The sequence below is a fragment of the Lutjanus erythropterus genome, chromosome 19 (assembly GCF_056507025.1).
Source record: "Lutjanus erythropterus isolate fLutEry1 chromosome 19, fLutEry1.hap2, whole genome shotgun sequence".
Lineage (NCBI taxonomy): Eukaryota > Metazoa > Chordata > Actinopteri > Lutjaniformes > Lutjanidae > Lutjanus > Lutjanus erythropterus.
The window spans coordinates 7,109,846-7,137,842 of NC_139335.1; the positions used below are offsets into that span (position 1 = coordinate 7,109,846).

The window sequence follows — 27,997 nt, forward strand, 5'->3', positions numbered from 1 at the left end:
TTCCCTCTCAGACCTTTGATTTTCTCGCCTATTCACACATTATGTTCGTGTTCTGCGAAACTTGCACAAAGATGGTGTGATGAGTTGCACAATGTGCAGCTGAGAGCACCGCTGTGAGAATTAAAGCAGTCGCCCACACGAGAGATTACAGTGACAAACGGTGACAGGCCCGACTTCTCTCTCCCCCCCGACTCTCCTTCCCTCATCTGTCTCTCTTTATTCTCTCCATCCCTCCCTCGCCTCTATTTCCAAAATCCGTATTCAATTTGAAGATGCTTTATTAGCATGACAGATAACAATGCCATGTTGCCAAGGCAAAATGTTACTGACATTGTATTTATCTCTCCATCCCTCCCTTTCTCTCTTTTTCCTCCTATGAGAATTTAGTTTTTCAATTTGATTTAATTTGCTTTATTGGCATTGAGGATGCACAGCATTGCCAAAACATCTAAATAAATTAAGTTAACATTAAGCTCATTAAACTTGCTATCTTTCTCGATTTCTGTCAGTCGCTCCTTCTATCTCTCTTTCTTGCATATACACAATCTTACTTTACCTTTCTCTCTTTATGGATGCCTCTTTCCACCCAGTTTTAGGGGGCAGAGTCTGTTCGATGCTGAATGATGTCTGCCCTAAACTCTGTGTGGCAGGATTCAGATGCCAGTTTGTGTAACCGTCTTGGATGTGGGTAGGAAGAGGCACTGCGGTGCCTTGAGGTAGTGGTGGGCAGTGAAGACTTGAGGAATTGGGAGGAAGGGAGGGGGGAGGGTGTTCTGATGACGACCTCCCACCTACCTTATCCAAGTCAACGGGGGCTTACTGAGCTGTGAAATCCTTCAGGGTAAAAGCCAAAGCTCTTCAGTTCTTCATGTCTGGTGCTTCTGCAGGGAACGGTCTTGGGTTTGCTCCAAAAAAAAGATAACACACAAAATCATCAGATCATCCTCACTCGTTAATTTAGTTTGTGCAGAAACTCATTCCAATACTTGCATTTTTGTGTTTCTTACGTTGCATGTTAAAATGGGGAAATCTTCAAGGCCCTGCTTCATTTGAAAAGATTCAAGGAAAACAAATTGCATTCATGAATAATTAATAGAGATTTGAATAAAAAATATTATAGAATTTGTATTTTTAATTTTTTAAATTAAAGTAGGGAAAATAATTCACTATTTAAGACTGCTCTGTTTTTCATCCAGGCAGGCAACAATTACAAGGACAACAACTACTACGATGAAAAGTAATTAATCTGATAAGTAGTGGAGAAGAAGTGTTTGCCTTCACTGTTACATTATAACAGAGATTAGACTAGGGTTGGGCGATGTCTACCAAACTGGCAGATGACAATCGATGTCCACAGTGAAACATCGCGGATGGACGATGACGTCGTTGTAAGTTAATCTTCCTGCTCCATATGCAAGCTAATGGAGCAAGCAGATTAACTCTCACATTCCTGCCAAGATAGTGTCCAACGTACATCACTGTGCTGAGTTTAAAAGGGTTTTTGTCTCAACGCCACGAAACAATACTCATCCAAAAAAAAAAAAAGTTACCCGATACCTGATCACTGAACAGTGTTAGTATTGTGTTGCTGTTAGCATGTTGTAAAGGTACTGAAGTATTAATACAACACACAGGACTAGTATTCCCAGGCTCATGATTTATTTCAGGATTGAGAAGTTACCCCCACATGCCTGTGTTTCGTGCAGTGCATTCGCAGTCTGTATTTTACTCTGATTTTCTGACATTATGCCCCGGATATGTCAAGGCTCCCCATAACATCAATGTTTAAGAAGCTTCAGTTCTTCAGCAGCCACATTAACAGCAGAAAAAGGGCAGATTATTCACAGTCTTGCTCCCTCCTCTCTCGATACATTTGACCAGTCAGCATCGTATCACCACATCAATCCCTCTTACTCATCATCTTACTCAAACAGCTGTGGACAGACTTTTATCTCAGTGTTTTTGGACTTCTTAAAGTTGTGTATTTACCCAGAACAACCACAATATAACTTCACATTCAACTTGTCTTTCATCTGGTATCTCAATAAACATTCCTGGGATTGTAGTCAGAGATCTCCGGTTCTTACTGGACACCCTGCAGGAGTCATTTTGCCCACTTTTGCATGCTATACAGGCATAAATACACATTTGCATTTTAAAGGTCATGATAGATGATCTTACAGCACAGCTGCTGACTGATGTTTGGCAAATGTGCCACGATCAAATTTCATACTTTTTCAGTTGTCTGACCACAGGAAATGAAAGTTCCGACCACAAATCACAGAGACGCTGATTCACATGGGACTGATATTATCACAGGACCTCTGTGATTGGAGAAATATGGTAGGTAATTTATAGTGGAATTTTTACTTTACAAATTACAGATATGGCAGATTGGCCCACAGACAACATCTGCAATTATTACAAATTACCAGAGGTCCACAAGTATTAACAGTCCAGTGTGAATAGGACTTCAAAAAACAGTGATTAGCGTGATAAAGCGATAGTGATTAAGTGTCTAACAAGGCAGTTTAAAAACAAAATTATACACAGGACACGGAGACGTAACGTTAGCACAGTGACCAGCAGCAACAGCTATCATTTTTGTTTCATTTATTTATTTAAAATAGGGACAGTGCATATTAATGAACATTTACATACTAATATGCAAGATTATAGCCAGAGGCTAATTTCCATCTGTAGTCCCTTGCCTCTTTTTATTTTCTTTCCCACATGTCAAAAGCTGAACTTTGCCAACAACGCCTGCCTCAAAGCAACTCTGAAGGGACACATTACCTCAAATACAGAAGGCATTTAAATCACAATGTTACAGTGTTATACAGGGTCAATGACTGGTCCAACCCTAACTGATAATACAAATTAACGTTGGGCTTTTTGTGGTAACGCTTTAGCCTTAACATACAATAATTGTGCATCTTCGGCGTGTCAGTGTATGTATGTTTGATGTGTAATGTGCCTTAGCAGTGGCTGTCTGTCACGGTGTTCTGTATGTGTGTAGACATTGATCCCATGATCCCCCCGGCACACATGGAGGCAAACACAACACACATACTCTGACTCACATCTTGGAGAGCACGTCATCAAGAGGCCTCTGCTCTGCTCCGCTCTGTTCTGTCTTCACTCCCCATTACCCACGCTCCCCTGTTGCCTTATTCACCGATTCACGTTGCACACACATAAATGACACAGTAGCTCTGTGGGCGAGAGGAACTGAGCCATGCCTGACTACTTTCTGTAGACCCGTTTTAGAGTTGAGATATGATAGGAGCGGGGAGTAGCGAGTGGCAGGCAGCCAGCGGAGCCGTGACGAGGAGGTGGGATGGTTTGAGGCTTGGTGGGATGGGGAGGAAGTGGGCCACAGTAGTGAAAGAGGCAGTATGTCCAGAGTCCCACAGGAAGAACTTTAGGAGAGAGATCCATGTGATCAAAAGCAGGTTGAGCAGCTCCGCACTCTGTGCATACTAACATGTGACAGTCCAGTGGCTGAGACGGGCTTCCATTTCAGCCCTAAAATGTGCAGCTACTACACTACAATGGTGTATTTTTCAGTCTGCTTTGAAAAAGTCCCATCATGCCACCGTGTAAGCAGTCAGAGCAAAACGACTTTTAGTTTTACTTGTGATTTCTGGCATAACAAGAGATCAGGCAACAAGAGGAAGCATGGGGTTTTTTGTCTCTTGGGTTTTTTTTTTTTTTTGGTTTGTTTTTTTTGTTGGGGTGCTTGTGTTGCACCCACACAATCACATGCTCCGGAGATGAAGCAGGCATTTGTTTTTTCTGATAGTACTGCATTCCAGGTCACACAGCAGGCTGGGGGAGGGCAGGAAAACCAACCAGATGTAGCCTGTACTTGTTTTCTGAGATGAGATAACCATATAATTGGAAATAGGGCTGCAACTTATGATCATTTGCTTTATTAATTAATTAGCAGCAGTTGGAAATAGGAACATTGGAACAACGATGAGCTCAACTCGGCTGTAGGCATCACATGACCACAGTATTGTGGTAATTGCAGTTATCGTCACAGTCAATAAGTTGGAAGTCTTTCCTCCTTTGTCTGTGTCACTGTCGAAAAACGAACATTTTCAAAATTTTGGCATTGACTTGGTACACAAGAATCAGTCCTTGTGACATCCCTCATAAGAAATATATTGATTCTGAAATTATGCAAAGATATGAAGTCAATGAGAATAGCTTGTCCTCTGTGCCCTACAGTTTAATTTTAAAGAGTTATTGTTTTGGCAGACTCCACTCAGTGGGGCACCACAGTGCAACCGGCAACCTGAGTGCTCATGTTGCATTAATTGCCTCCCTAGAGTTAAGTTCCCTATGTCATACTGCTCACAGCGCCCAGCGTCACGGTGTGACAACAGCGACGGGAGGGAGAGCGCGTGTGACATATGACCGCCCTTCAGAGGATGTTGGGGGACTCGTCTCACAGCCTGTCCTGTCCCCAGCAGCTTCAGCCTTCCATCAGGGAGTGTTTGACCCAGCCCGGGGAAGCCAGCGTCACCACAGGAAAAGGGGTGGGGGAGGTGTGGTGGATTACCAAAATACCCCCACATCACTGCGGCGGTGCCAGAAAAACAGCAGCAACAGGCAGTCAAGCTAGAAGCGCTCGAGCACACACACACACACACACATGCACACACACACACATGCACACACACACACACACACACACACACACACAGAAATACTGACATCTCAACCAGGAAGGACCCCAGGGCCTGTGAAAAAAATGGAGAGAGTGCGACAGAGGTGCCATCGATCAATAAAAAAAAGACGACTGCATGGAGAAAAATACAGAAATAAAAAGGTTTAAAAGAATTTTTACCAGAAATTTAAAATTTCCATATTAGAATTGATCATTTTTGAAAATACTTTTTTTTGTGAATCTTTTTTAGCACTGACCTTTGTTATTTATACCTACATTCACAACACAGATATTGAACTAACAAGTGATCCTTTCTAATCTTTACCTCTACATGACCAGCCTTATGATACATTCGTTCACAATGTAGAATTCAGTTTCAGTAGCGCGTGAAGATCCCCTAATCCTAATCCATTGGGGGTACATATTATATATTTTTTAATATATTTGGTGACCCTTTGTATTACTTTATTGACCTATTTATACATATCTGTGTATTTATTATGATCCATATAAACACAGATGCTGCACTGACCGCTTCAGCTTGTTGCTGCGTTATGTTGACATAGCCACCATTTTCATTTTATTACAGACAAATACATGCAAACAGGGGAGCTGCAGTTTTTCTGGTCACAGAAAAAAACAAAAGAGCACAATAAAGTTTATATCTCAACTGATCTTAACGGGTAGTGTTGTATTCAAAGGACAATGAAGTTTGTTAGAGAACGACCTTTTTTTTGTCTTACTCTATGAAGATCATAAACCTTTTAATATAAAACAAGTCATTAGTTGAGAAATAACCATTTCTTCTTATCAAGAAAAAACTGCAGCTCTGCCATTTACACATATTTGTTAGGGGTCAGTCTCGACGGAAATGGCGACAACGTTGATGTATGATCCAAAGGTCGGTGCGGCGTTTACATATACATATGTCTATGCTACAAGCAGTCTGAGGAGTTTGGAAATGTCACGGAAATAACTTCTTTAAACAGGAGGTCTTCGGTGTGCACATCTCTCCTGGTTTTGATTGAGTAGCTGGAGTTGAGGGTAAAAGCGTGTCGTCCTACCTGGTTGTACGGCTAAGAGTAACAGCATGTTAATGAGACATGAGATTACCCTCACACTCTTTGACCCCGTGTGGCTACAGCACTTCCCTAAAGAAGGCCTGGAAACAATCAGACCTGAACAGATCTCCCTTTCTTGCCACTTCCTCAGTCTGCTTTCCGTCTCTGAGATTTTTTTTTAACATGTCCTCAGTTAATGTAGAGGTCCATCTGGTTGATTTTGCAGGAGCAGAGGAGCAAAACACGGGAGACATAATCTGTCTTTTTGGATTGTTTTACAAATAGGCTCGATTTGTTAACTGCAGTTTTCTGTCTCATGGGTAAAAAGGAGCAGGCTAGTGAGATTAAAGCGCTTAGCATTTGGGTTGAAATGTGATCTCTTGATTATGGCCTCTAGTTTTCTATCCCACTTGCATGCACTGTACTGGGTTCGAGGCAGATGATTTTTTTGGAGATCATGTGACTGCCTCGCATGTGAAGCGGGTGGGAAGTTCTTTTCACTCTTAGGTTACCACGGTGAAAGAGCTGGAATTGTATTATCCTGCAGCTGAACCAACAGCACCATCATTACCCTCACAATCTTGGCAAGGGTGGACGCATTACCATGTGCCTGTGGGTCTTGGCGCTAGCTCTCACAACAATTGCATGCAAGTATTTCTTGGGGCTGGGGAGAAAATGCTTGAATAACTTTATATTAACACACAGCGAGCAATCCTTTTGACCTCGGTGGTCCCAACATCACCGGGCCACAGCGCACCATCTGGTGTGAGACCAGTGAAGGCACTGACTAGAATGTCTAAGAGGTATTTTCATCCTCATTAATGAATGACTTGTATCTCTGTTCATTTCTGTTCCATCTCTGAAGAATTACAGATTTGTAAATTATGATACTGAGTACTTATGTGTAGGGATGTTAGATAAAGGTCGTAAAACAAGGGCAAAAGCAGAGAGCGATGATCATGTCATTTTCTCCGGCTTTGCATCAAGTGGTGCTCATCAATCGTGATAAGGTGCCGGGCGTCATCTGCCTCTGACCGTCAGGTGGAGGATTGATGGCCCTGAGGTCTTTCACTGTGGCTAAAGTTGAACCATGCTCAGGGGAGATCCATCAGTCCTGTACAAGCAGTCACTGTCTTAGGGGGAAGTCATATTCGCTCCTCCAGAGCCTTAGGGTCCTCTGCCCTTTCTAGCTTTCTTTATTCAAAGTGATCAACAGGCATGGAACAAGAAAGAAAACTCACCCCCCTACTTGCAAGTAATCAAACATCACTTCTGACCTGAGACTGTGATAAAAGATGTTTTCTTTTTAAAGTGGCTTTGTTTCAGCAATGACAGTTTCGAAGGCTTTGCGTCTAGACTCTTTAATAATCTGTAGATTGGTTTAGTTTTGATTTTAATGTACTGTTCTCTGCAGTATGCATTATTCAACAAGCACACTTTCCAAGCCCTTAACCAGGCCATCTGCATTCAGGCTATCTAACTAACCACAGCCCTGTGTGGAAATAGGGCAGCACGGTCTGTCTGCTCTCTGCCAGCTAGGCTCTCGACCTAAAAGCTGCAGAGGTTCAGCCATGTCATGGCAGGTGGTGTGTGGAACCTCTGTTTTGCTACTTTTGCAAGTTTGGTTTTTGCCTTGCTTGTAGGGAGACACTCTCCTTAGCGCTTCAACAAACATTGCAACGTATTTTGAATCGGCTGACAAATGTATTTATGAGGGGTTGCCCACTGGATGAATATTTAACTACAAATCATTTGCAGTTATGACGTAACCTGATTTTAAAGCTCTTGACATTGTTCGAGACATTGTGACTTGAGCCAGTCTGCAGTTTTGTACCCTATGATTACAACAAGCAGTCTTTTTTAAAAAAAGAAACAGACCTCATGTGGCCTGCAATACAGTGTATTATGATTTATGTCAAGGAAAAACCCTAGAAGTTATTCAGCCTTCACTTGAAGGTATACAATTTAAAATACAGGCAGTGCATTTTAAATATACATGTAATTATCTTCAAGGCTATTGGCCTGTCATAAATATACATATATTTTAAAAAAAAGCACTGATTGTTTTTGCCATTTTGTTGTAACCGTGAAATGTCAGAGAAGACCCTGCATGGTGCCCATCCACCACTGTGTCCCATCTCCATAAAGATGGGTCCCTGCATGTTGGCTCACCGCTGGGGAGAAAAGAAAGATTTGCACTAAGCAGTTGATAATTGGGTGTCTGTTATATTTATGCATGCAGCAGCACTGATGGTTTACTGATGGGAATGGTGTATCATGTTCATTTATTTTTTTGCATCATTACAGTTTGTGTTTACATGTAGGATTTTTATTTACGGATTCATATATCTATGCAGGTGCAAAGCTGCTCTGTGATAAAAGGGCAAACTCAGCCTTTTGTCTCCTCTCTGCATTTCTATGCATTCTAATCTCGCTGTAGTATTCACTGCTGTGTCCTGATTTCAGATACAAGTGTAACCAAGAAATCCTTCTCTACCCCACCCCTTTCTGTTTCCAGGATGGCTCCAAACAGAGGCAGGTGAGGAAGAAAACGGTGTCCTTCAGCTCAATGCCAAGTGACCGCAAGATCAACAGCACAGCTGCATGCATGGCATTCATGATGGAGGGTTGTGAAATGAAGAAAGTGCGCTCCAACTCACGCATGTACAACCGCTACTTCCTGCTAGATCCAGACATGCACTGGCTCCGCTGGGAGCCATCCAAGAAGGATTCAGAGAAGGCTAAACTGGAGATCAAGGGCATTAAGGAGGTCCGTTTGGGAAAGAAAACTCCAGTTCTGCGCAGCAATGGTCTCTCAGACCAGTTCCCTGATGAATGCGCCTTTTCAATCATCTATGGGGATAATTATGAGTCCTTAGATTTGGTAGCCAGTACAGCAGATGTTGTCAGCACTTGGGTGATGGGCCTGAGGTATCTGGTGTCTTATGGCCGTCACACCGTGGACATGGTGGAACCCAGCCAACCGAGTCTACGAACGTCTTGGATTGGCTCAGTGTTTGAGCTAGCAGATATGGAAAAGGTAGGACACATAGACCTGTTCAGGGCCACCCAGATAATCAAGGGGCTCAACCCTGGAATGAAAGAGTCTCGGATAGAGCTAAAGTTCAAGGAACTCCAGAAAGCTAAGGACCAATACGGAGAGGCAATTAACATGGACATCTTTGTGGAGGCCTACTGTGAGCTCTGCACGCGGCCAGAGATTTTCTTCCTACTGGTGCAGTTCTCCAGTAACAAGGAGTATCTGGACAGTAAAGATCTGATGCTGTTCGTGGAGGTGGAGCAGGGTGTGGAAGGTGTAACGGAGGACATGTGCAGGGATATTGTTCAGAAATTTGAGCCATCCGCTGAAGGCAGGGAGAGGAGCTACCTCTCCATTGATGGCTTTACACACTACCTCCTCTCCTCCGAATGCCACATCTTTGACCCCCAACACAAACGTGTGTGCCAGGATATGAACCAGCCTCTGTCCCACTATTACATCAACTCGTCACATAATGCCTCCCTTCTGGAAGACCATTTCTGGGGTTCGTCAGACATCAGCAGCTACATCCGAGCTCTCAGGATGGGCTGTCGCAGCATTGAGGTCATTGTCTGGGATGGCCCTGACAATGAACCAGTGGTGTATGTAGGTAGTTCTGTAGCCTCACATCTAGCTTTCTCAAAAGTCCTGGACATTATTAACCAGTATGCTTTTGAGAGCTCTGAGTATCCCCTGATTGTCTGCTTAGTGACCCACTGCTGCATCCCCCAGCAGAGGGTCATGGCACAGCACATGAAGAAGATTCTTGGGGACAAGCTGTACATTGATCCCCCAAACAGGGAGGAAAACTACCTACCCTCCCCTGAGAAACTCAAAGGTAAAATCCTCCTCAAGGGTAAGAAGCTACCACCCAGCTGCACCGACCCCGAGGGAGACGTGACAGATGAGGAGGAGGGTCTGGAAATGTCCCGAAGAGTGGGAGCTGATGAGAAAGACCAGCTAAATGGCGTAGGCTACAAGAGACTCAGACTGTGCAGGGAACTGTCTGATCTTGTATCTCTCTGCAAGTCAGTCCAGTTTAGGGACTTTGAGATCTCTAAGAGGGACCAAAAATACTGGGAGATTTGCTCCTTCAATGAGGTAGATGCAAACAGGTGTGCCAATGAGGTCCCAGAGGAATTTGTTTGTTATAACAAACGCTTTCTCTCCAGGGTTTATCCCACACCTATGAGAATTGATGCCAGCAACATGAACCCGCAGGATTTCTGGAAATGTGGCTGCCAGATTGTGGCCATGAACTACCAGACGCCAGGCTTGATGATGGACCTCAACCTAGGCTGGTTCAGGCAGAATGGCAATTGCGGGTATGTTTTGCGGCCAGCCATCATGAGGGAGGAGGTGTCCTACTTCAGTGCCAACGCTCGGGACTCCCTGCCAGGAGTGTCCGCCCAGCTTCTTCACATCAAAGTCATCAGTGGGCAGAATCTGCCCAAGCCCCGCGGCTCTGCCGCTAAGGGTGATGTGGTGGAGCCCTACATATTTGTGGAGATCCATGGCATCCCAGCTGACTGTGCTGAGCAAAGAACCAAGACCGTTTCCCAGAATGGTGACAACCCTATTTTTGATGAGAGTTTTGAATTCCAGATCAATTTACCGGAACTTGCAGTGCTGCGCTTTGTGGTGCTGGATGACGACTACATCGGAGACGAGTTCATTGGCCAGTACACCATCCCATTTGAGTGCCTACAGCCAGGCTACAGACATGTCCCCCTACAGTCCCTGACAGGAGAGTTCCTACCCAACACCACCTTGTTTGTCCATGTAGCCATCACCAACAGGCGAGGTGGAGGAAAGGCACATAAGAGGGGTCTGTCTGTCAGGAAGGGCAGAAAGGCCCGGGAGTACACCACCACCAAGACCACAGGGATCAAGGTGGTGGACGAGCTCTTCAGAGCTTCCACCCAGCCCCTCAGGGAGGCCACAGACCTCAGAGAAAATGTACAGGTAAGGAACTACAAATTTAAATTATTTATGAAACATAATCATGAAACCATTACCAATGTTAAGAGTCAAGACTTTTGTATGAAGTTGTGTTGTGATGTGTTGTGACATTCTGGCAGTGTTTATGTTGTTGATCCAAGATTACTCTTTCAAATGATGACTTTACTATGGTTTAATTTTAAGAGTAATGACAATCAGCTTATTGTGGTATACAATAGAAGTTTTGGTGTAAAAGCTAGATCATCAAAATCATGAATCCCCACGCTCTGCAGGCCCTGAATATGCCCAGCAATGCACACGGTATTCTGCATATTAATATATGATATTATGTTACAGTCATAAAATGAAAAAATTGACAGAGATCCTCTCAAGACGGGGGAATCATTTTCCTGTCAATTCTCAACTTTCATGGTTGTCTGTATATTGGATTTTAAGATATGAAAAGGAAGTGTTTCCCACTAAATAAAACTGCTTGAGCTTTTATTGCTTCAGTATTTCCAAACTGATGCAAGTGTTTCTGATTGGACTCATTTCACTCGCTGTTGTGGATAGAGGCTCGTTGCTAATTGTGCTCTATTAATGTTGTAGAAAAGAACGGCAATAAAGTGACAATGCTGTACAATTATGAGCTTTATGAATAGTGTAATCATTAATGAGGGACAATTACTGCCCGGGGGAGAGGACCGGGTTGCTAGGCACTTAGTGCACTACTTTAAAACTCCTCTAGATGAGCAAATGAAGATTAGTAACCACGGTGTGTATTTGGCTTATGACCAGTAGCAGAAGCCTCTCAGTGCATTTATAATTTTGTTTACGATGACTGAAGGGTGTGATGCAAAGCTTGTCTCATTCGGTCACAGGGACAGCCAGTAAGGCTTTTTTACACGCCACGTGTTGTGCTGTCTGCTTGTCAGTTTAGAGTTGCAGGCTCTCGTCGTCTCTGACAGCTGACAAAATGAAAATAATTTTTGCTGTACACTAGGGATGCCACCGTGAGGAAATTTCCTCACCAGTTTAGAAAATCATGACAACATCTGTGCTGCCGATTACACCGGACATTTCACAAGAAAAGATATGAAGAATGACGCTCAATATCTGAAATGTTAGAACTTTTACTTTTGTCTTCAGCATCTTTAAATCTTCCCCTCACTTTGAACTAAACAAATCCTTAGAAAATTGCTTAATAATTAAATTGCCAGGTCGATCAAACACCCACTGACCCCAACATCTGTAGCTGACATCCGCAGACGAGTTGTAAATTAATACTTGCGTTAAGTAGTACACACCTGCCTTTATTTTTGACAAATTAGCACAAGCTAATGCCTTCATGGTATGAAATTAAACAACAGAATACTTGCTTTTATTTTTGTGTGCACCCAAGACTGTTTGGCGATGCTGAGGCACCGTATAATAAATTTCAGTCTGTGCAGCCGCGTCCAGTTGTTGAGCAACCTTGTGTCAGGCTGTGATGAACCTACAGTGTTACATATGAAATCTGACTCCTGCTACTGTGTGCAGCAACTCTACTGCTGCTACTGTGCAGAGGAGACACTTTCACTTTGAATTTGTGGCATCATATTGATAACACGCTTAGACGATGCAAGTACTGTAATCGTTGTATGCCTGAAGACAGTGTAACACTGGCAAAAAAGAAAAAAAGATAAAAATTCAACAAAAGCAATTTTATTTTTATTGTGTTTCTTTGTCATCAGAAATGAAGGAAACAATGATACAGCTGCAGAATTTCTATTCTGAGCCAAGACTGTTTTTGTTTGCCCATTTCACCTTAATTAGAGTTTGTAAGAAAACATTAATGATCTTGTAGAAGGAGTAGATGTTTGTAACAATTAAAGTGAACAATATGTTAATGGAGTCTGGCAGGCAGTAATTTAACTTGAACTCCAGAGTGTGTATTTTCAAAGCAGTGGGCTTTTGTTTTCAGGATAACAGGCTTAATTTTACATTGACAGACGAGTTATAAACAGCTGATCAACTTTCAGTGCACAAATCATTTTTAATTGTTATTGTCAAATTACAGTGTTGCACATGTCTTGTGCTCCTGCAGTCTGCCTGAGCTTCCTTGAGTCTCGGGTGAGCAGAAACAACACGCTTTAACCACACATTGTATATTAAATAGGATTTCAGCCTCTACCATAATAATACAGTCGGTGGCTCTAGCTCACTATTTGGACCGCTGTGCTCATTTTTGCTCATGCAGTTGCTACATATAGCTTGTTAAAAGTGTATGTAAATGTGCTTTGATAATCCAGCCTTCAAACAAGATTATGTACTTACTTGATCACATGCTTTAAGCAATCCTGTCATAAACCAATGCAAAATACTGTAATGCTGTACATGTAAAAACAAAAGTAACATGAACTGAAAAAACAAGGATTGAGGACAAAAACAATGACGGCGACTGTAAAATGATGCATGAGAGCAACAGAATGAAAGGAGAGATCATTATTTTTTGTCTAATTAAAATAAATACTGAAAGTGTAAATGAGTGATACACTTGAGCAGATAAGAGAGAAAATATAATATGCTTTCTCACTACTGAGATTGTCCTCTGATAACCTCATCAGTTCAGGTTTTCCAAAAAATAACAGAAAACCCTGACTGGTTTCTTGCTTTATCTCCAGCAACCTGTTGATTTGTGCATGAGCAGCTGATGTTGGAAGTATGCAGGCTTAACAAAATTAATATGTAATGTAGCCGTCCTGCATAACAAGACAGAAAATTAGACAGATTTGTGTATGTCTGTCCTTTATAGGTATCCAGGTCATAAATACTGAGGTCTGTTCGCCTGTCTCCAGTAAGCAGTAACCTCAGTCTAATGGCACAGCAAACAAAAGACCAGACCAAACTAAATAAGCAGAGATGTGATTAGAGATCCTGTGGCATGCTGTCATACATTTTTCAGTCGTGGCAATAAGCATGTTCTGAAAGAGGACATCATTTTCCTCTCCAAGATCCCAATACAGAAAGAATAATGTTTGCGTTCAGGAGGTGAAATTGATCCTATAATTTTAGAGGTAGTAACATTAGCAACTTGCAGCCTGAATGGGATAAGAAGAAGGTAATTTCAGGGAAATAATTGGAAATCAAAGTGTGAATGCAAGCAGTTAATGAACAATTGTGACAAAAAAAAAAAGTGTTTCCTCACTAGTCAAAAGATTCTGGTATTTTTTGGCGCAATCAAAGTGTTGCTTGTTTGCATAATCTAAATTAGTGACAAATGAATACCTCGACAGTTTGTCATGATTAAGTCCTAATCTTCACTCGGGTGTGAGTCAGCGTGGGAATATTGCATGAATAAGACATGAAATGTGGCTCGCTGTGAAGACGGCCCTGTAAATCTGACACAGACACATCAAACACATCCTCATCGGTGTTGTGCAGGGTCACCCTTCACAGGAGCTTGCCCAGAGATTCACACAGATTAAAATAAGTTCACAAGTTTGAACTTTAGACAACGTTTACATTCCCAAAAAAAACCCAGCTCATGTTCATTTCCTCCGTTTTCTCATAAAAGGTAGTCTAGTACAAGTCAGTCTACTTGCTGTTGGAAAACAAAGGTAATCGGTCTCACCCTTTGTTAATGATTTCTTGTGATCATCATTCACATTTTCCAAGGTTGATTGGATGCGGATGTGGCTGAGGTTCAGACTTGTGGTGCCTAAACAGTTTTGATTTAATATAATGTTGTAATGACGGAGGCTCAATAATTACAGGCCTTACTTACGCAACTGTCAACCCTCCCATTTTTCACAGGATTCTCTGTTTTCCCTTCTCTTCCGCTCTCTTCTCTCTTTAAATGTTTTCCCGTAAATCTCCTGTATTTATAACCTTTATCAAAAAAAAGGTTGGCATAGCTTTGTGTGAACCTTTACTACTGCTGCAGCTCCATATTAAAAGCATTTAACTGGCGAAATAAGTGTTGTTAGATGAAGAGCTGAAGGTAACCGACTCCTTTTACTGCACCCTGCTGTTCACAGACTCATGCTGTGTGCAGCATAAAATTGCTCACAGGAGAGAAAAACTTTCTGCCATTGTCATTTATTGCCTGATTTCTTTATCAAAATGACAATAGTTTGTTTTGCTGCCCCTGAATTCTGTGACCTGTAGTATTAAACCATATATTAAACCTCTGTTACTACTAGTAACTGCAGGTCCATCTGCACAATAACAGTACAACTGCATAATAGCATCAAAATCGGATGAAGGTGACTAATATTTCCAGCTTCTCAGAGCTGCATTCCGCAATTATGTTTCTGGAATTACAGATTTGAACCATCACTCTTAAATAAACTGCCTCCTTGGAGAAGCTCTGAGAGCATTTTCTAGTCAAGTGTCTAGTTATTAACATTGAATTTGTAAGAAAGTGAAAATATTTAACAATAACAGCCTTATTAGGCCTAAAGAGTTTTTTTAATATTTGAAAGGGAGACAGCCTGGGGTAAGGCCCTGGAAAATGTAATTGTAATAATGTACCTTTTGCGAAAGATTCAGAAGCAGAGGCAGCATCGTAGATGGCAGCGCCATTAATCGCGACGTGTACGGAGAATTCTTCTCATTAAGTGACTATGAACCTCATTTTCAAAACTTTTGGATTTTTAAAAATTCTTTGTGGTGTCCTGCTACACTGCACCAACCACTTGCAAATGCAGACATACAATACAGTGCTTTTCAAAATAAAATACAATGATTTCCAAAATAAAATATGGAAGGAATGCGATTGGCTTCTCTTCACTTGACAGACGCAGAGCAGTCTTTGCAAAGACCGCCTTTGATATACATTTAGACCAACAAAACTCTACACCACAGATATAATCATGTTACATGTGCCAAATTAAAGCTCCATCTTATCAGGAGAAATATCAGTATTTGGAGCTGATACAGATTTATATTTAGTTTTAAAGCCTTTAACTGCTGATACCAATGAAATGTCGGTAATATTGTGCATCCCTGAATTAAAACTGTATTGTGTTTTGCTGAAAATGTTCCTGTGTTTCGCTCATGAACTGCTCTACTCAGCCGCGTCTGCAGCAGCGCCCCTGGTGGCTAAGCCTGCAAACAACCCATCCTGCCATATATGTTCAGAAGGAAGTGTCTCCTTTCCTTTCCAGCTACTGAGGGTCCACAGATAGACCTTTTTAAAACACAGTGCATGAGCATGATTAACTCTTTTGGGAGTTAAAGATGGTCATGAGCGTGATACAGTCTCTTTTAGGGCTTTCATCCACAACGATCTTAACTTTTGTAAAACTGTAGTCAACTATCTTATGCTTATTGTGGAACTAATAACAGGCGTGCCATGTGTCGCAGCTGACACTCTAATCTGTCCTGAGATCTCTTATAACAAATGGCTTCGGAGTCTAATCTATACGCTTACATGAAAGGTGGCAGTATACGATTGGATGTGATGTGAATTGGTGTCTTTTAACTTGATCAAACAACCCTGGCGCCACTGCCGCTCCCCAGCCCACAATATGCTCGGGTTTGAAATGTAAATTCATCTTTTTGTAATGACGAGATAAAAGTTGATGAAATGAATGAAAGAGGTGAAGTTGAGAGGAAAGCTTTAAAGAGGATAAATAAAGGTGTTTCCAGAGTAAGGCCTTTGTCTTTTAAATGTAAAACTGAACAGTTGTGAACGCTTTGTAGAGGCCAGCTGCGCGGCGCCTGGTGCCTCAGATCTGACGGGAGCTGGAGGGTGGATGGCAAGTTGGCCTGTGCCCAAAAACCCCACAAGGCAACAACCGGGCCGGCTCTGGAAGCATCGCCACCCCTGACTCGAAGCCAAAATTCGACGTTGACGTGAGAAAGAGATATCTTTTGTACTCATACCGACTAAAATCCCAGAAATCGTGGCATACAACCTTAGTAATGAAAGCGGTGCGCACACACACTTTAAATGCTGCAGTCAAAAGTGTTATTACACCTCACTAAACTCTTTTCAGACTTCTTTTATCCTCAAACAGCAAAGCCTCTGGGTGGTCTGTCTTGAATAATAACAGAAAGATGGAGTATGTTTGACTATTCAGAAGACTCCATGAGCATTGACCAGTGGTCAGATACATGGCAACCTATCCTCCATGTTTCATGTGTGGATCTAGGCAGCAAATCAATTATTTCTGTGGGAGACTTGAATGAAGTCCTTTCCGGAGTGCTGCTGCCCGTGAACCTTATGAAGTGTTGATAGAGCTGGAGGAGAGCTGCGAGCCTGGAGTTTCTTTTTATTTGCTGAAAAAGAAAACATTCACCAGTACTGAGGGCCAGAGAGAAGACAGGAGAGGAGACACACAGATAGAAGCAGAAAGAAAAAGAAACAGGGAAAAGGGGAGCAAACAGAAACAAAAGCAGTGTTGTAACCGGACACAGAGCTCTCATTTGGGGAATGTTGGAGAAGGGGGTAAAGTGGGGGAAGGGAGAAATTAAAAACACAAGCTGCACACTGGGTTTTTTTTTTTTTTTTAACACCACAGCTTGGAAACAGAACGGCTTTTATTGCACAACAATTATCGAAAAACATTCAGTACACACATGCATGGAATTATACAAAGGGTAATGAATGCTAATGACTTCGACTCAGACCACACTGAGACATAAACACATGCAGTCACACGTGCTCGTAGTTCTCACACACACACACACACACACACACACACACACACACAGAATCACACGCTGTTTTTTTTTTTTAAATCCAGAGCCCCAGAGCTGTCCCGCTTCCACCATTGTGTTTCTCCGCGGCCGTGCTCAGCGGCCCAAGAGGTGTTAACTGTGGCTGCGGCTCTGCATACAGATTCAGATACAGATACAGACTCTCATCCCCCCGGCCACCCTCTCCGTCTACAGGAAGGTCGGGCCCCGCCGTGACAGCACATCCTCTGGGGGTGAGGGGGGATGGGGGTGGTGAGGGTGGATTTTTCCTCAGGCCTGGAGGTCTAGCCCAGGGAGATGGCTGGTTCCCACAGCGCAGAGTGCATGGACCGACTCCTAAATACCAACACTGGCTTGTTCTCTTCCCCCCCGTCCATCCTCTCCTGCCCCTTGTTTTCCCTGCATCTCTTAGTGCTAATTCTGATTTATCACTCGGATCTTATTCTTGTGTTTGGCCGTCCGCAGTGTTTTTGAAGTGCGGCCAAAGTCAGATTCCAGCGTGAACTGGTCTCAGTCCTGAACTGACCCGCATGTGCAAAAGAACATCTGAGCTGTATATGATTTAGGACCACATGAAATTGGCCCAAATTAGAATTGAAAACATCAGATCCAGTGTGATTTGAGCGGCTCAGACTGGCATGAAAAGCTTAGATCTGAGTCACATTTGGTAGACTTTTTCCCGTGCTGTGATTGCATCCTTATTCTCTCTCACGTCTCTTACCTGACTTGTTTCCTCCGTGCTTTTAATCATTGCCCTCCCTCTTCTATGTCTCTTTGCAGTTTCAGCCTTCGTGCCTCAGCTCAGGCTGCTCTTTTTCGCTGTCCCTTTCTCTTTTCTCACCTCTCTCCGCAGTGCTCTCTTTTCTCGCTGTCTTTTAACCAAGCTAACTGAAATTGTGCTGTGCGAAAACCAGCAGGCCCGATTTGGTTGCTTAAATTCCCACGCTGGCAAGAGAATGAGACGCTGTGAGAGACGGCAGCCTAGTCGCTGGGGCTGCAAAGCCTTTGAACCCAGACGTGCAGAAGCTCTGGCTTCGGTGGAGTGGAAAGCAGGCTGGCCCAGGATAGATGAAAAGCGGCAGAAACAGAGGGAAAGAGAGGCTGGCAGCATGTTCTAAGTTCAGTTTAATTTAGTGTCTTTAGGCTGACAGACTTCCTGCTGCCAGCAAATGACAATAAACTCGTGACTTGAGGTGTGTTTTACAAATGTTCATACTGGGTAGAGGAGGAAATCCACAAACACTGACGTGGCACACGTGCTGCCATGTTTGTGAGCTCACAAACAACAATCGCAAACTCGTACTTCCTGCTCCCACTAGTCCTAGGATGGTGATTGGCTGCATCTCTTTGTGGTGTGGACACAAATGGATGACTTAAAGCCTGGCAAGATGGATTCTTGCGTGATCTTGTGATCTCGCAAATCCAGCTGCCTTGCAAAGGTAAATAAACCATGGCCGCCAAAGGCTGGGTAACTTTTGTGAAGCGACTGACCTATAGAGCTGCTGATCGAAGCTAAAAAATTAGAGTAAACCTGATGAAAAGCTTTGGTATTTACTTAATAGTTTCAAGATGAATATTTGCAAAGACAGAAGAGATGTGTGTAGAAAAAGCAAAAAGAGAAGAGGTGAGAAAAGAGAAAGTGACATTAAGAAAGAGAAACTGAATGTTCTTAGCACCTTCAGGCTGTGGTCAGAAGTTTGGCTTCAGAGTCTCCGAGCTGCTGAATGCTCAGACTGACGTTATGGGAAACCGATAATTTTACTGTCACCAAGACAAACACTCTGCTGCCGCTATCTTATCTAGTTTCTGGTCTGAGGGGAGTATCACGATCCCTCTCATTAAATCTCCTCGCTCAAGGTCATCTGCAAATAGTCCAAGCAATACTTGCCATTCCATACGCGACACAATCACTTCATTTGCCAAGCATAACAGCTCTAGAGGAATTTGCTTTAGTTGGTTATGTTGGATAGCGGCTTTGGTCGGTTTTATTGAAACAGAAACATCCTGTTGTGACGGCTAAGAGGTTCAGAGCACAAGGACAAAGAGACATACAGAATATTTATGTGTATTTATTTGTATACTTTGCTGCTTTCTTAAGCAACCACAATGAGTGAAAATCTAATAATTACAAAGAACTTTGACAGAAAGTTTTTCAAGTTCATTGCCAAATCCTTCACTGTGGTTGTTTTTTTCCCAGAATGCCATGGTGTCCTTCAAGGAGCTGTGTGGCCTGACCCCAGCGGCCAACATGAAGCAGTGTATCCTGACGGTCTCTACCTGGCTGATGAACAGCGAGCGGTCGCTAAGGGTAACGGTGGACCTGAGCGAGACTTACCCCACCATGGAGGCTCAGGGTCCTGTGCCTGAGCTGCTGCGCAAAGTGCTCAATGCCTACGACATGGTAAATAACCCGCACACACACGGAGGAGTGCATGTAGCAGCGTGTGATCCCGTCAGGCAAGCAGAAATGTTGCCGCTCCTGTTGCAAAAAGGCTGCATTTGATATCACACATATGAACAATATTTTGAATAAATGTGTTCTGCAGAAATGCCTTTTTAAAAAATCTACATTCAGTTCACAGTTCAAGTGTTTGTGTGACAATAACACTTATTATAGTGTGGAATGTCTCATTAAACATCTACTTCAGGTAAAGATAAAATGTCAAAGCTCTCCAGCAGTAGATTTTTCTATAATACAGTTTACCGTAGTAAGGTTTAGAGTGCAGAACTTTTACTTGTATTATAGAATTTTCACAGTGGGGTTTTAGTACTGTTGCTGAGTGCTACCTGTGTGTGTGTGTGTGTGTGTGTGTGTGTGTGTGAGAGTGTGAGAGAGTGTGAGACGGAGGGGTTTACTGTGAAAGTGAGCTAGCTAGTTAGCACCTCTGAGTCAGGCTAAACAATCAAAAGAGCCTTAAACTGGAGCTGGAAGCTGCACAAAACATGATCATTATTAATTATTAATTTTTATTTTCAGTTTTTAGTCAGAGTTTGGTTAGGTTTAAGCCAAATAACTAATTGGTTAGATTTAGGCAAAAAAAAAAACAAAAACTACTTGGTTAAGTTCAGGAAAAGATCATGGTTTGTCTCTGTTGTGTGGGTGTAAATAGCTGGATGCAAATAGCGTTGTTGGCCAGGGACACCTGGGTGCTTGTCTCTGCCCTGCTAAGCTGCACAACAGCCGCGTTTCCATTTCAGGTACAAATAGCATCTCCAAAAAACAAACAAAAAAAAAAAAACAAGAGAAGAGTTAGCTTGCTCCCACCCTTTTATGCTAGCTTGCTTATAATTTAACTCAGGCATTCACACAGCTGGATGTGTTTTACAAGGCGTTGAAATGTGGCTCAAACCACCTATTTGACCAGTCAGATTGTCAGGCTGCAGCTACTCATTGTATAATTTCACGTCCTTCTCCATCCTGCCTCCTCTTTCACAAGAACACTGCATTTTTCACCACTTGACATTGGCACGGCCCAAAAGGGGGTTGGAGAACTCTGCCTGTAATTAGTTATCACGCTGTTTTCCTCTCCTCCTCCTCCCCTCCTCCTGTGAGGCTTGGTGGGAGCTGGTGAAATGGGTCACAAGTGAGGAACAAGGTTGTTGCGTCCACGCTGCTCAGATCATCGGCGCTTCTGCCGCTGACACCTACAGGAGCGCGCTGACATCAGGGGCGACGCAGCGAGCAGATCCAAATAGAATCTGCTTTGGCTTTTATGAGGCTTCGCACCAGGCAGGAGGCTTGGCACTGTCAGAGCGACTCTCACGCTCCAGTCCACAGGAAAAGTTTTATGGGGACGTGCAGAAGAGCAGGCCCAGAATCCATATTTTAGAGTTAAGACAGAGAAAAGAATCATCCATTAGGATTGCAAATTTTATGTTCATTTTCCTCAACCGATAGTTTTTAGTAAGGTGTGCCCACTTCCTTCCTCACTCTCTGATGTACCCGATGTATCTGATGGACTCTGCATTTTCCTGGATGTTATAGCAACGGCTAGCAGGAAATTCACTGTTACTTTGAATACATAAATTGTCCCTGTTTAGTTCGGAGTAACAAATGAACAAAAGATGACTTTAACGAACTTCGTATGGTTCAACAAAGAGTGAGAAATGACAAGACAAGAGTCCAAAAACCACAAGGCATATTCCAGAACAAAAACCAGGATCACAGGGGAGCAGACACAGAACGACGACGACAAAATGACACAGAAACACAAGGATGAAAATGCACAAGGAAACTAATAAGGCACAGATGAAACAAATGAGACAAGAAGTAAAGTCACAGAAACCAGAGGAAAGACAAGAACTACAAAATAAAACGGGAAAGAACTGACAAAAAACTCAAAACTGACCATTCTTATAAACATCTGGGATGATGTAAGTCCACAACTCAACAAAACTATAACACGTCTGGCATTTTAATGTGGAAATAGTAAATATCACAGCTTTAATCAGGATAATTAGAAGTGTTAGTTTTGGGGAGGGGATTTAAAAAGGGCATTGCTAATATCAATCAAAAACACGCTTGTAAAATTCTACTAGAAGTGTGTTCTTCTCACTAAATCCTCTTATGTCGCCCCATAATCACTTTCCCCAGTGTGTTAATTACCCAGCACATCCAAATGCTCCTGCTTGATGAATTATACGAGTGGTTGGCAGGTTTCAGATGTACATACATTCACCTATAGACTTGCCCTGAGGCTCGGGCCTGGTCGGTATTTGCCTCCCGAAGACTGGCCTGTTGGTACACTCCCCGGTCAAGAACAGAGGCTCCAGTGTGTGTGCGGGCATGTGTGTAAATGCATGTGACTTCATGGGAGCATGGCTGCCAACAGCAGACCATTTACTGTATCAGCGTGCAGTGCGTGTCCTCAGTCACCCCCGTGTGGGCCGCAGCCAGCCAGCGTTGTAACCCAGAGCTGAACGAAGTGTCAGCACATTGGGACTCTGTATCCAGAGGCCAGGCAGAGCCAAGCTCACTTACACACACACATATATGTACATTTATATACTGTAGATACACACAGATATGTTTACAGTGCAGCTAAACAAAAAGAAAATCATTTGTCTCAAGCAAAAGCTAACGTCAGAGCCAGGACTTCATTTTACACTCAACAGTCAGAGGAAGATGTTTGCCACAGTAGGCAGGCAGAGGTGCTACTTTCAAGACTAGAATGTGGTGCAGCTTCAAGACACGTCGCATTCAAGACTCTTCCTTGACACTTTTGAAAATATTTGCCATCTGTCTTACTTTCACTTTTGCTGCGACTCTCACCTACGACTACAGCTCACAGTACGCCCATCCGTCCTCCGGGGATTGGTGAAGAAATTCTTGAAAATGTATCAGACGTCATCAAGATCTTACCCCCGGATTTCTTAGATGAAACCCTCCCCCTGAATGGAGGGACTGTCCAAAACGAGCTCACTTTATAAAATTGTCTGCACTCAAACCAGCTCTCATAAGATTAACAAAACCAGAGAGGGCGTGCGCACGCACACACACATACACGTGCACACACACTCACACAATCCACTTCCTGTCCTCCTGCTGCTAACAGGAGTGTGAAACTTCATTAGCTTCCCCCTCAGAGCCGCAGGGCTGGTCCAGCTGCTGCTCCTCAGCCTGTGGGACGACGTTTAGGGCTCAAAGTTACACAGTACTGTGTTGCTTTAGATGCAAAAGTGGAGGTGAAAATGGGAAGTTTTCTTGTGGTACAAATACATGTGATTTCAGTGCAGATTTAACCATTATGTTGAAACATATAAGGAATTTGGTTTTCAGTGCAAATAACAAATTTAGCTTAGGATACAAACAAACAAGATAACAAACACAAATTCCTTTCATAATTGATTAATTCTCAGTTTTTTTTCTATAAAACATAAGAAATCTGTGAAAATATCCTGAAGCACAAATTGTCATCAAATGGCTTGTTTTCTTCCACCAACAAAAATATTCTGTTTACTGTGATGTGACAGCAAATTCTCACTTGGAACCGTGACATTTTTTGCTTGGAAGATGAATTGATGATCAAAACAGTTGCATAGCAGACTAATGAATAAGTAGAGTTTATTTAGTCCAGTGAGAGGCTACAGTAGAAAAAGAGAAGACAAGTCCAGTGTGAGATATCGTTTGGAAAGTAAATGTTAAGACCTGCTTTGTTTTTGTTAACCACTGGAGGTATAAGGTTGTTGACAATGTAGCTTTTCTCATGAATTTTATCCAGCTTTTTCTTGTACTTGCATGCAGAAGAAAATAAATCTGAACCATGTTGTTACACGACCAATTAATTGCAAAGAATCTGTTTCCTCTGATTATGATCGTACTCCAATTAAAGTAATCAGATAAAGACATTTACATGACAGCTCTGTTTTGAATTGTTAGCGTGCCTGTAAACATTACAGCTAAGAGCTTAAATCCACCTCAAAATGAGCCCTGGGTGTTGATGGGATTAAATCTGTTCAGTCAGCTTGGTACCTCTGTCAACTTTCTCCTGTCCTGGTTCCTGTACTTAAACATGTCATGTGATTGGCTCTTCTGTGCTGAAAGCCAAATTTTGAAGATGGTTAAAAGATGTTGCTGCGTTCATGCATGATGGCTACATGATCAGGCTGATTTTAGCCTGGATTTCATCTTGAATCTGAACTCAGGAAAGCTGCAGCGCTCTCTTGCAGAGCTTGGCACTGAGCTCCAAAAGTTTGTCGCTCTGACAGAGAAGACCGATCTGCCAAACTCAGTAGATCTGTGCAGTGTCGTACAATCACTTTGTCATCATCCTACTTGTCCTCCCACCGTCTGAGTGAGTGATAAGAACTCTTTTAATGGGAGAGCAGCCACATCATTGATCACTTTGTACATTAAACTATCACCTGCGAGGCACACAAAGTTGTAAAAGGTCAGGAAATTAAACCTCTGGATGATGTTTCGGTGACAGTAACTTGATGGCTTGTGTTTTGCTGGACCTCTGCTCGAGGCTTTTCAGGTGCGATCCTGGCACGATGCTGAGATGTGATGTGATGTCTTCTTTGTCTTCCAGATGATCCAAACCAGCAGAACACTGATTGAGTCAGCTGACGTCGTCTATTCCAAGCTCACACAAGCACAAAGGGCAGGTATGCTGCGTTACGGGAATGAATGAATGAATCTCTGTTCATCCTCTACATTTTCTACACTGCAGAACATATTAATCATAACTGGACATGGAATCCAGGCTGATATTTGATTTGCCTGAAAAGTTAAAGTTCCTGGTAAAATCAAACCATAGGTGTGGCCTCATCATACACCTTATCTTGTGTTTCTAAAGTTATGCATTTTAAAAGACATGTAAGGAGCATTTAATGTCACATTTTTTAAATAACTGGAAAGTGTTTTTTTTCTCATATTACTGGAATATATTACTGGAACCACTACTACAAAAATTTGAAGATGAGGATTTAACATCTGTAAGGTCACATTATGCACAATACCATGGACTACTCCTGTAACAAAGTGGCCACATTTACTGCATTTTTAAAAATGTTTTGGGGGCTTTTATGCCTTTATTAGACAGGACAGCTGAAGTGAAAAAAAAGGAAAGGGTCAGAGAAAGTCAGGGATGACATGCAGCAAAGAGCCAAAGGCAGGAGTCGAGCCCGCGGCCTCCGCAGAGGACTCACAGCCTCAGCGCATGGGGCAAATGCTTTACCATATGAGCTACCAGGCCACTGCAAAGTTGCCATTTTCACACACCGACCATACATCCTAGATTTTGACCTAGTCTTGTTTGAAAGGAAGATTCTCCTCATTGCACAACGTGAATCTCTCTGCTGCTGTAAGGACAATGACTCATCATCGAAGGACAAGATTTGTATCAGACACAGATGAAATGACCTCACTTACTTATATATATATATATATATATATATAATCTATTCAAAAAATAAAAAGTGCAAAGCAACATAAATTAATTTGAGGCCATGAACAGTTTCAACTCATCTGCTTTTTCGATCCAGATGCGCAGTAAGAACGCAGCCTTCAAATGCATTGTGTGTTGTGTCCTCCTGGTTAACAGAATGAGCATTGTGTATCTGCTGCTACAGCGTCTCCATCAGCATCGACAGCGGTGGCTGCTGTCAATAGAGCCAGCCGTCGTCAGTGAGTCACCGCCGAATAGTTCTCATGTCAGTGGGCAGGTGAAAACAATCAACCAGGCACGCAGACAAAGGGCTACAGGAGAAAGAGGACGGACAGAATGAACATCCTCTGAGAGGGAAAAGAGAAATGAAAAGGTTTGACAGAGTGTGGAGTGAGAGGGGGGAGGGATGAAGAGAAAAGGATGGAATTAAAGAAGCTTTTCATCAGTACATCGTTCTTAAAAAGGATGCTTGATATAAGAGATCCGGCCTTTTAGGGGAGTGGATAGGACTGACCATAATAAGATCATCAGGAGAGAAATGGCTTCAAATCATCAAATCCTGTGGCTTGTCTTCTCCAGCCTCCTTTACGTTCAGCACTAATTGTTCCTCATTTGACGTGCTTCTTTACTGCGCAGCGGTGCCTCTGCCGAAGAGCACGTAAGAGCACATAAAACCGGTCTTTTTGGCATGTTTTTCCCTCACGTTCTAATGCTGCAGGCAGAGATTGAGCTGAAAATAATGTGGAGCCTCCAGGTTCAGGCCTATTATCTGTCACTGTTCTGGAGAACTGGGACAAATCCTGTCCTACCAAAAAACATTCAAATTTATTTCTACTAACACTCTTAATTTCATTTTTTGGAGGTGGAAATGTATTCTTTAAGGATTTATATATATGAAATATATGTAATTTATAAAATGTTTCTTTTGTCCGTGAAATGTCAGCACTGACAGATTTTCCATCTTATGGAGTTGACATGCTAACTGAGGTGACATAACTCTCAGTTCTCTTTAATACTTAAATTATGCATTTTGAAATTGTTACTTTGTGCAGTTTTTGTCTCAGTATGATTTATATTACACAATGATATGAACTTGCAGCACGATAAGCAAAGTACGTGCTTAGATTAATTATATCAATAAATAAAAAGCATTAAAAAATAAATAAATATGTCAGGCAGTCGTCAGTATATCAGTTTTATTCTGTTATATTTATGAAATAATATATTCATAAGAATTTATAAAATGAGTCAAAATAAATTTCATGGTGCACCTAATGTCTCCTCTCCTAAAAATATGGTTTTGTCCCAATCACTCAAGAATGAGTGATTTCTAATTATAGCTGGTCTAAACATGGAAAGCAGTTTGTAGTTTGTGTGTTGTAGTTGTGTGTTTTTGTGCCTGATAAACCCATAGTGGACAAGGAAGGCTCACTCGCCGGCACATGCCAACCCAATATCCTGAGGCCGATAAGCCAATTTAAGCCCGCTATGCCCAGCTTTAGTCCCTGGTGTCACACCGAGGCAGGCATATGCTTCTCTCGCCACACCACGACAAGCCAAGTTGATACTCGCGCTGAGCAATTACCCGGGGATGTAGGCTGAACGCCGGGGCTTCAGTCACAGAGCTGTCCCCTGGCTCCGAGGGTCCCCGGCCCAGAGCTGGAAGCATCTTCAAAGGCGATGACTGCAGAGTTAAGCAGAGCTTAAACCCCACACAGCCACAGACACCCTCACAGCAGTGTCAGTAGCCGGATACCGGAGGCTGATGCTGAGCTTACTGCTGCTGTCAGGTGAAAACCTTGTACTTCCAAAATGTCACATTTTCAGGAGGCTACAGTAGGAAATTCAACCTTGTTTTGTGTCTCACAAGCATGTTTGTCTGAGTGAGAAAATCTGTCATATATGTACTGTAATAAACTGCTGAACTAGTGCAACAAAAAAAAGGAACACAAATACTTTTAACCCTAATTTACTAGCCCTATACACATTAGCTTCACTTGTGCTGAAATATTTAGTCAGTTAAAGGAGAAATTTGTAATATATTTATTGTAATAAATCATAAAAAACATAAGATTGAGGAAAAATGACAGCAGTGTTACATAATCATTGTCCTCCTTTGAAATTTCCATCTGAGTTAGTTTTTGTTTTCCCATTTCACGCTATTTAGAGTTCAAATTAATGCAGAAGGTTCGACGAATGAGTAAGTGTATGTTTATGAGTCATAAGAAATCATTAATTATCTTTTAGAAGGAGAAGGTGTTTGTAAAGGTTAAATTGAGCAGTTTGTTAATGGAGTCTGGCAGGCAGAATGCAGGCAGCCACTAAACTCAAACTCCCAAGTGTTTATTTCTGTATCAGTGGGCTTTTGTTTACAGGATAATGAGCCTAGGTTTATACTGACACACAACTGACAGTTGACAGTTATTGTGCAGTATTATAATGTTGCGCTTGTCTTGCACTCCTGCACTGTTTCTGCAGCCTGCCTGATCTTCCTCAGGTCTGGGAAGGTGGGGATGGAGCGAAACAACTCACTTTAACCATAGCAATATACCGTTTATGGCTGGAACTCCATTATTTGGACTGCAGTACTAATTTTTGGAAGTGCAACTGTCACATATTACTCCTTTAAAGTGATTGCATTAATTTTGAAAGGGCCTCCAAAGCTCAGGAGTTGAAGCTTTTCAATGAGCATGTAATTCTT

At 42.4% G+C, this 27,997-nt stretch overlaps 1 protein-coding gene across 1 annotated transcript in view; it reads left to right on the forward strand.

Annotated features, from left to right (window-relative positions):
- LOC146309194 (inactive phospholipase C-like protein 2) overlaps positions 1-27,997 on the forward strand; it is a 95,228-nt gene that overhangs the window by 51,286 nt on the left and 15,945 nt on the right. The window contains exons 2-4 of the mRNA XM_084745172.1: positions 8,258-10,744; positions 19,605-19,808; positions 24,439-24,514. Of these exons, the coding sequence (XP_084601298.1) occupies positions 8,258-10,744; positions 19,605-19,808; positions 24,439-24,514 (2,767 nt within the window). The remainder of the gene's footprint in view (positions 1-8,257; positions 10,745-19,604; positions 19,809-24,438; positions 24,515-27,997) is intronic.